Here is a 9,305-nt window from a genome sequence, read left to right as displayed (position 1 = left end):
TCTTCTTCTTCTTCTTCTTCTTCTTCTTCTTCTTCTTCTTCATGATTTTATGTAAATACAGGGCTTTCCCACAAGTTGAGTCTCAATAACCAACTGATGCCACATTAAAGAGTGCAGTTTGTAGTAGGAATTGGTTCAAGGTATTAACATGACAATTTTTCTACATAGGAGATCTTATAAATTTCCTCCATTTCTATAGTTTACTAATACATGCATTTAAAAAGTTGTTGATCACAAGTCCTTATGTAGTATCTGAAATCAATTAAAATACCCTTAATGAGGTTGAACTTAGATTGTAGCATTTGCTGCATAATGTGGACAGCTAAGAGATTCTGGCAAATGATTATGTAATCAAACTAAAAGACTTTTCTTAGTCTGAGTGGTTTTTGTTTCTGTGTGAGTGATTATTTAATAGAGACATAGCTTCTGCCTGGCCACCGTCTTTATTTTCTTTGGCTCTTTGTTCACTTTATGCACATGATGTATTGCCTACATCCTGAGGTCACCCAGTGCCTTATAAGGAGCAGGCTCCAACCACCACACTTGCCTTGGCAAACAAGTCTAACAGGTTTGGTGACACGCCCAGCACAGTAGGAGCTAAGCCAACAGGCACAGCTCTTCTCACTACCACGCAGCCCAGTCCAGGGTTATTTCTAACTTCAAATCCTGACTTCAGTTTCGAAGCTGTCTTCCATACCACCCTGACAAAGGCTGTTGGTCAACTCATAATCTTTTTCCTTTCTTCCACCACTGGGGCTCACAGCAAAGGTCATAGAAATGAGTAAGACTCCGCTCTTTCTGATGAAAGCCCCAGTCCTTGTAGGATCTATCTGTTGCAGAATATGAACCAAACAGAATGGAAAATGCTCTGCACCAAGGAGTTTGGAAGGCAACATGCTTTATTAATGCTAGCAGGCTGATGGGAATGCAAGTTCCAAATCATTAGCCCTGAGGCAAAGCAGAGCAACATCTTATATATGTTTTTGCAAGCAGGGTTTCCAAAGCTTTGGAAATGATGTCTAATTGGGTAGGGGTTTGTTTTGATGGCACTAAAATGTTCTAAACTTGGGTATGGTGATTGTGGTACAAGTCTCTATAAATGATAAATACCATACCTGCTTCAAAGCACTAAGATGGGCAGGTTAAGCAAGTGAATCTTTGCTATATAAACTATATCTCAATAGAGTTATTTTAAAGACTCACTCATAGAAACCATTGCTGGCTTTTAATTTTAATTCAATTCTCTCATATTAATATATTACATAATGACTTTCATTTAATATGAACAATGATCAAATACTATTGAGCTAATATCTTTACATGCATTATATTACTTAATTCTTCCAACATTACTATCACATAGGTGTTAATTGGATCATTATATGAATAAGGAACAGGAGGCTCCAAGAAATTATATTACTTGCACATTGTTGCATAGTCATGTAGGAAGCTGTACATCTGGGAATCAAAGCAAGAAATGTTGGGCTCTAAAGCCTTTGGGTTCAAAATGTGGTTTATTCTTTATTTCCATAATGATGATTATTGTATCTAGGAAAGACTGCTTGTAAACAACAGGCAGAAATATTGTTTGTGAAATACCTTGAAATATTTATCCTGATGAGTCAGTCATCATTAGTATTGATTGTGAGGGACTAGCGATACAATGATACAATGTTCCTGCCCACCAGTAGCTGTGTATGGGGCACAAACACACACACACACACACACACGCGCGCGCGCGCGCGCGCCAGGAACTGACCTTAGGCTTCTGCATGTGCTCAATGCATGCGCTACACTGAGCTACACCCCCAGTGCCCACCAGTTACAGGTGTCTATAGAGTTTTTATCAGAAAGCCAAACTGCAGACTTGTAAATCTTCCTGAGCTAAAGGTTTGGAACCCCCAGTTCAGACAAAATTGTGCTCCCCAGGTCTCCTGGAGTTGGACATGTTGATAAGCATTTGCCAACCTGACAGTCTTCAAGATTTCCCATGTTTCAAAGACTAGCTAAATAAGGTGGCACTAGTGAGGTTTTCCTGTGGGTACATTTAAATATGTCAGTTCTTTCTTTTCTTCCTGCAAAATAGAGACTTGGAATCACAGGATGTGAGAAGGAGGTACTAGTTGGCAGGGTGTAAAAATCTCCCCATATTTGGTAATCCAGTTCCCTCTCTCACTTGCTCTTGCAGATTTCCAGTTGCATTTCGTAGGTGGGCTTCATCTGGCCCTTTTTTCTTGTTACATGAACTTGACTGATTATTTAGACTATGTTTCAACCATTCTTTCTTTCATGTCAGCCAGCACACACATCTAAGGGGTGAAGCCAACTGCTAAAATGCATGAGAACCTCCTTAACTGTACTTTTTGCTAGAGTTGAGCGACTACTACTTGCCCCCTCCAGTGTCACCCTTTTGCTTCCTCTGTATGAAGGCTTTCGGGCATTAAGGTGGCTTTCTGTGAAGGCCTCGAATCATTCCTTGCCTCAATTCTGGCCAGTAATCTGTCTTCCTCTTAGAGGGGATAGGGTGGAAAGAGCAGCCCAAGGGAAAATTAATTTGAACCCCAGAATTTGTGGCCTTGTTTAAAAAATGAAAATGTACTGCTCGATGAAAATTACCAGTAAATGCTGAATAAAGCAAGCCCTTCCAGCACCAGTTGTGGCTCAGCCAAAGATTTATGGAGTAGGATGTGTGTGTGTGTGTGTGTGTGTGTGTATGAGAGACAGAGAGAGACACACACACACAGAGACAGAGACAGAGAGAGAGAGAGAGAGAGAGAGAGAGAGAGGCAGAGACAGACAGAGACAGAGAGAGACAGAGACAGAGTGTAGTGGTTTGGGGTTTTTCGGTGCGGAACAATATAATACAAGACACATTTTCTGAATTATAAACATGCTTTATTGGAAGTAGATATTGGGCATTGAGAATGAAAAAGCAAATAGAATTTCAAACAAGTGAAGAAAAAAACCTTAAGGTACTGCTGGAGAATAGCAGCATAGACACATTTTATAATATTAGTTTATAAGGAATCACTCAAGAATCATATACAACTAGTGCAAGAAATCTATCCACACACTAAATACTAAAGAATCCAGCTGATGGCCTGGATCCTACCTCATGAGTCTGTGCTAGTAATACCCAAAGGTCAGTGGTAGAACCTAGAAAGTCTATGCAAGTGGGATGAAGGATGTGTGCTAACAGGCTGAGAGATTTGAACTGGAGCTAGAAAGCAATGCTCAAGGTAAGCACCAGCACTCCCCCAAAAGTACCAAAGCTATCCTCAGCAACAGTGAGTTTCCCACTTCCTCTAGCAATGAGGAAAGTCAAGTTCCTATCAGGAAAAGCAATGCAACAACCTTCTCCATGAGGCTGAGCAGTGCACCATCTTCCCCTCTGGAGCCAGGAAGCGATGCTCAAGATGAGGACCAGAGGCCGGCAAGATAGCTCAGCAGTCTAAAGTGCCTGCTTAGGCAAGGTTAGGTAGGCTCAGAGGACCACAGTTCAATTCCCGGCACCACATAAGGTGCCAGTCCTGCCCTCAGGGCAGGCTGAGCCAGAAAAAAAAATTGGCTGGCCAGGGAGCTCAGTGGATTAAAGCACCTGCTTAGGCAGACACAGGGACTGGGGTTCAATCCCTGGCCTGCCATGCCAGCATAGGCCCCAGGGTGCACTGAGATGGCGACTGAGTCTGGGCATGGTGGTACTCCCTTGTAATCTCAGCACTTGGGAAGATAAAAATAAGGATCACTATGAGTCCAATCTGTGTAGTGAGATCCTGTAGGCCCTGTACTAAAATATATATTAGAAAAAGAAAAAGGACCAAAACTTCTCCAAAGCTCACCAGGAAAGCCAGCATGACAAGGTCCTCCTGCGGAACAGCCCAAGAAAACTAGCAGCTTCCAACAGCTCCAACAGCTTCTCCAAACATCCCTAATAGTGTTCCAGCAGCTTCTCCTGTTCTGCCTTTGTGCTGCTGGCAACAATCCTCAGGTGGGCCTCCCATACCCAGCACCACTATAGCTTAATTCAGCTGGGTGTAATAAGGTGACTACCAGTTAGAAATGTACTACACAGAGAGACAGAGAGAGGGATTAGAGGCTAGGAAAATCCTTATATATTTGATATTTTGAAATATCATCATTTCCTGGTTCCCATATTTATTAATAACTGTTGCCATCTATTTTGCATAATGAATCTTTCCAGAGAAACCATTCACACTAATACTTTGTTCTTTATTCTGTAATATATTCCCACATGAACATGACTTCTTATAAAGACTGTAGATTTTTTTGTTTGTTTGTTTCATTTTGCTTTTCATTTTGGCCTAACTGGGGATTGAACTCAGACCCTTGCACTTGCCAGGGAAGCACTTATTCCACTGAGCCATCTCCCCAGCCCCAACACTGTAGATGTTTAACAAGCACCAGATTTTTATTTCCCAGCAGTAGATAGCCCTCCGAGTTAAATAAAGGCTGATTTTAATGTAGATAAACAAGTGTAAGAATACAGCCTATTGCTATGCTAGGGAATGGAAGTCATTTACAAACTGACAGTGGAGGGATTCTGAGAACAGAGTGTTTCAGACCTCCGCGTGATCGCTTTCCACATTTCTTCTGGCACTGAGCAAACAATTCAAGTTGCCAGTTATTCTCTGAGGTTGACAGTAAATCCAACCTGGAATATACTTAATATTTGTACAGAATTTTGATGAAAATGACTTTGGTTTTCCGGTATTCTTATAAAGCTAAGCAAATTTAGTATTTTAATATTGTCACTTCTTTTACTAGGAGAGAAACCAAAGCAAGAACCAAATAAAGAAAACAACTAGGTGAAAAATGTTTGAAAAACTAATACGAAGACCTGATCACTTCACCCCGACTCCTGCACTGCGTGGCATGGGAGTCTTCTTTTTATTCAACTATTTCCCACTTTGGCCTTTAAGTCATAAAGAGGAACTTGGTCTTTTCCAACCATTAGGGAACTTTTTTTGCCCTGTTTTTTTTTTTTTTTTGTTTGTTTGTTTGTTTTTGTTTTTGTTTTTGTTTTGTTTTGTTTTGTTTTTTACTAGTTTCTTTTTTGGTACTGGGAATCGAACTCTACTGCGCTACTGAACTACGTCCCTGGTCCCAACTATTATAAAATTCCTTAAATTGGTTTCTTTCCTTCTGCCAACCACTGTGAGTGTGGTCCGGGATTACCCACAAGTCTGCCTTGCTTCGAAGCAGCAGAATCGGGGAATCTAGGTTCCGAGGCCTGCAGAAACCTACAACTCCCTGCAGACGCCCGAGGCAGACGTGCCCCTCTGCGAGGCTGCTGCCTCTTTCCTCCCTTCCTCGGGGGACCGGCTCATCCAGCAGACACCCGACTCCTCCACCAGCCCCTGTGTTCCCCTGCCTGGCTTCGTGGAGGCCTCAGGCAAGCAGAAGGTGAAGAAGCAGAAGGTGCGCACCAGTCTTCACACAGCACGCAACTCTGCGTGCTCAACGACCGCTTCCAGAGGCAGAAGTACCTCAGCCTGCAACAGATGCAGGAGCTCCGCAGCACCCAGAACCTCAGCTACAAGCAGGTGAAGACCTGGTTCCAAAATCAGAGAAGGAAATGTAAGAGATGGCAGAAAAGCAACTGGCAGAACAGCGCTGACACATTTCAGAAGGGCACAGGTACCTGCTCCAAGTATGCCCAGGGCAGCCTGGTGACTACATCCGGGAACCTTCCCATGTGGGGCAACCAGATCTGGAACAACACAGCATGGAATAGTTAGTCATGGGGCAACCACTCCTGGAGCACGCAGACCTGGATGGAACACAGCCCTGGAATACGCAGACCTGGAATGCACAGACCTGGATGGAACACGCAGACCTGGTACTTCCAAGGCTGGAACAGCCCATTTCCCAGCTGCGGGGAGGAATCGCTGCAGCCCTGCCTGCCCTTCCTGTAGAATTTGCCTGGCAACGACTTGGAGGCCTCACTAGAAATTGTTGGGGACACTCAGGAGTACTTCAACAGCTCGCAGGCCCTGGATCTGTTCCTGAATTATGCCATGAACCTGTAGCCTGAAGATCTATGAAAGTGATACTCCCCCTCCACAAAGGGTTTTGCTGAATCTAGCGGTGACCAGGCTCAATTCTCATGTGCCTCTTGGGACAGCATGGGATGTGGGCAGGACTGGAGTCTGAACAAGGAGCCTTCAGTGACCTCCTGTGCTGGGGGCAGGTGGAGCCTGGGTACCGTGCAGCTGCGAGACACTGTCAACTGGGTACCGTGCAGCACTTGGAAGTTGCCAGGGAGATTTGAAGCCATCTTATGCCTGGGATGCTGCACAGACCAAACTGCATCCATGAGTTTTCACAGAGGCCTCAGCATGGGAGCAAAGTGGAAACCGCTGCTCAAGCAAGGCCTGTTGGGCCTAGTATAGGCCAGTCAGAGGGAGAGTGTGTGTGAAAAACACTTGGGGCTGAGGCTGCTTTCCTCTTGGGGCTTGTGGAGCTGTCAAAAGCAAAGTAATGACCCTTCTTACACTTTGGACTCCTGTCCTTTATTAACTGGTTACTTTTATGGTACAGGGATTGAGCACAGGGCCATACCACTGTGCTATATCCCCAGCCTTTTACTATTTTTTATTTTGAGGCAAGGTCTCACTAAGACTCTAAGTTGCTCAGGCTGGGTTCCAAGTTACAATCTTCCTGCCTCAGCCTCCCAGAGTGCTGGGATTATAGACATGTACTAAAAGAATGCCCAGTTCTTTTAGTAGTTATATGAGCACATGTTGGATATGTTTTGAGCCTGGGTCACCCAGATAGGAGCCACCTTTACTTTTGCTTTAGTTTCTTATTGCTACATAAACTGTCACCTCAAAACTTCGTGGTTTACATTGACAATGACCTATTTCTCACTTGATTCCTCCACTGATTCTTCTGGATTCACTCACATCGTTGCCTTTGGATGGCCTGACGGACACAAGATAGCCTCCCACGCATCTACAGTTGGTGTTGGCTTGAGGATTGGAGTCTCCCAGATCTCTTCCTGGAGGTGTTCATCTTCGCAATGGCGAGTGTCTTCCACAGTAGCCCAAGGGAACGTTCCAAGAGAATGAAAGTGAAGCTACAAGTCCCTGAAGCCTTGGACACTGTATAACTTCATTTCTTCTACACTTTACTGGTGAAACCAAGTCTGGTGACAGTAGAATGCATCTCACAGACCTCTCCTACAGGAGATGTTGTTGACTGAGGCCCTCAGCTACTGTGCTTTGAGGTCCATTGCTGAATTTTTGTAGAATCCCCAAACTAAATATGAAGGCAAATCTTCATGTGGGAGACACAGGCTCCTTTCTAAGCTAGCTGTCCTGGGCTACAAGATTCCCCAGTGCCCTGGCCAAACCTTTCTCAGACACTTCTAACCAATCTGCTCTTCTCTGTCTTCTCTTGGGGTTGGACTTTCATCATGGCCTCACAGCTCAACTTTCCCACCTCCTTCCCTAGTCTCATCTACCAAGAAGACCTTGCTTGGCTAGTCTCACCATGGCATCTGCTTCACAGAGGACATAGATTAACCCCACAATTCATGAGACCAGCAGAAGTCAAGAAAGGAGCAGTATAGTCGCACTGCAGAGAAGCATGAGAAGAATTGCTCCTGCCAACTTTGTAATCAGCTGTACCCTATCACCCCATAACTCAGCCCAGGCGTTTAGGGGGAGTTGCTCATCTTTCTGGCCCTGTGGTAAGCATGTGACTAATTCCTTGTCTATCAGGCAACACCACTGGTTTATGAATAGGTATATGACTTTCTTGGAACCAGTAAGAAACAAAGACTTTCATAGGGCCTTGTGGGAGAGAGGAGATTGCTTCCCACTGAACTCAAAACTAGGAGCTTGTGATGCTACAGGCCCTGGAGCCCTCCATGCAGATTCATATCTCAACTTCTGTTTATTCTATGCCCATATGTACTCTTTTTTTTTTTTTGCTCTATAGCAAATTACCATACATTGGTGGTATAAGATGATACATTTATTATCTCATTCATCCTGGGGCTCAGGGCCTTGCTTACCTGGATCTTTTGTTCAAAGTCTCACTTTGAAATTGAAAATCAAGGGTGCATACATAGTTGAGTCTCATCCTCAAGCTGGAATGGGAAAGAATCTGGTTTCAAACTCACTTGGGTTGTTAGGAAAATTCGTTTCCATGAAGTTATCTGAAATCAGGTGCTTGGCTTTTTGCTGCCTGCTGGCCACAGTCCACTCTGAGTATCAGGAGGCTGCCTATAGCTCCTTAATGTGGGGCCCACCGTACACCACTCCACTTCTTCCATGCCAGCAGGGTGTCACAGAACCACAAGGCAGGTAATTTACCACCTTTACATTTTCTGTTGGGTACAAGAGCCAAAGTCCAGGCCTTGCTGAGGGAGGGCAGAGCAGGTGCTCCTGTAGGAGAGGTCTGTGAGATGCATTCTACTGTCACCTACAGGGATTCTGCAGGCTTCTTCTCTTCCACCACTAGCCCAAACCTGTGTCTGTTGAGGCTGAGACCTGAAATCCCTGCTTTGGCAAGTCCTTTATAACACGTACGCACTTAGACAAAGCAGCCACAACTGACCTTGGCTTTGTCTTAACATCTGACTCTTGGATTAGGTCCAGAAGTTCACTGATGGGACAGACAGTGTTCCATAGCTCAAGGAGAGCTCACCTCTCCTGTACCACCCTGAATATACAGCAGTGACCTTGCTTACTTAATCCTAACTATGCTCCGTGCACCATTCCAAGTGCGTCTATACATTACCTCATGTAATCCTGAGAACCACCTTACAAGGTGCGAGCTATTATTATCCTCACTTTACAGATTGAAATAACTTAGGCAGAGAGAAAAATCATACAGTCTAGTGTCACACTAAGGCACCCAGGCCCAGTGCTTCCTGCGTCCTTTCTTCCCCTGACATTCTCCCTGAGCAATTCCCCCTCAGCACCTTAAAGTAACTCACTGGCATGCCACACAGTTACATGGGCTCTAATGGAACAACCATGAGGCAGCACTATACACCGGGCCGATCTCTCAGCATGGACAGACAGGAGTGCATCTTTGAGACCCAGAGAGCTGGAGTCTGAGGGCAGCAGCACTCCATACCTAGTGTCAGCTGAAGATAGCTGAAGATGTGTACTGCCCCCAAATGGCCAGGTTTCTGCAAAAATCGCCTTTGTTAGCCTCTAAGAAAGCAGCCTGCCCTCATATCTGGGCAGCTGTGGACGGGGCATCTGCGCTGGTCACCTCCCCTGCAGCCTGACAGCAGCAGTTCCTAGCCAGAAAGAAGACACTGGAAC

The 9,305-nt window shown here is 44.8% G+C and overlaps 1 protein-coding gene across 1 annotated transcript; it reads left to right on the top strand.

Annotated features, from left to right (window-relative positions):
- Positions 1-3,230: 3,230 nt before the first annotated feature.
- LOC101573355 (homeobox protein NANOG-like) lies at positions 3,231-5,759 on the top strand. Its single transcript, XM_023722990.1, is given in 3 exon segments — positions 3,231-3,239; positions 5,242-5,463; positions 5,466-5,759. Coding segments are annotated over 3 exon segments (525 nt in total).
- The last annotated feature ends 3,546 nt before the right edge of the window (positions 5,760-9,305 follow it).

The sequence above is a fragment of the Octodon degus genome, unplaced genomic scaffold (assembly GCF_000260255.1).
Source record: "Octodon degus isolate 3935 unplaced genomic scaffold, OctDeg1.0 scaffold00095, whole genome shotgun sequence".
In the NCBI taxonomy this organism is placed as follows: Eukaryota; Metazoa; Chordata; class Mammalia; order Rodentia; family Octodontidae; genus Octodon; species Octodon degus.
The sequence above is the reverse complement of the archived record's forward strand: the minus strand, read 5'-3'. Positions and strand labels throughout refer to the sequence as shown.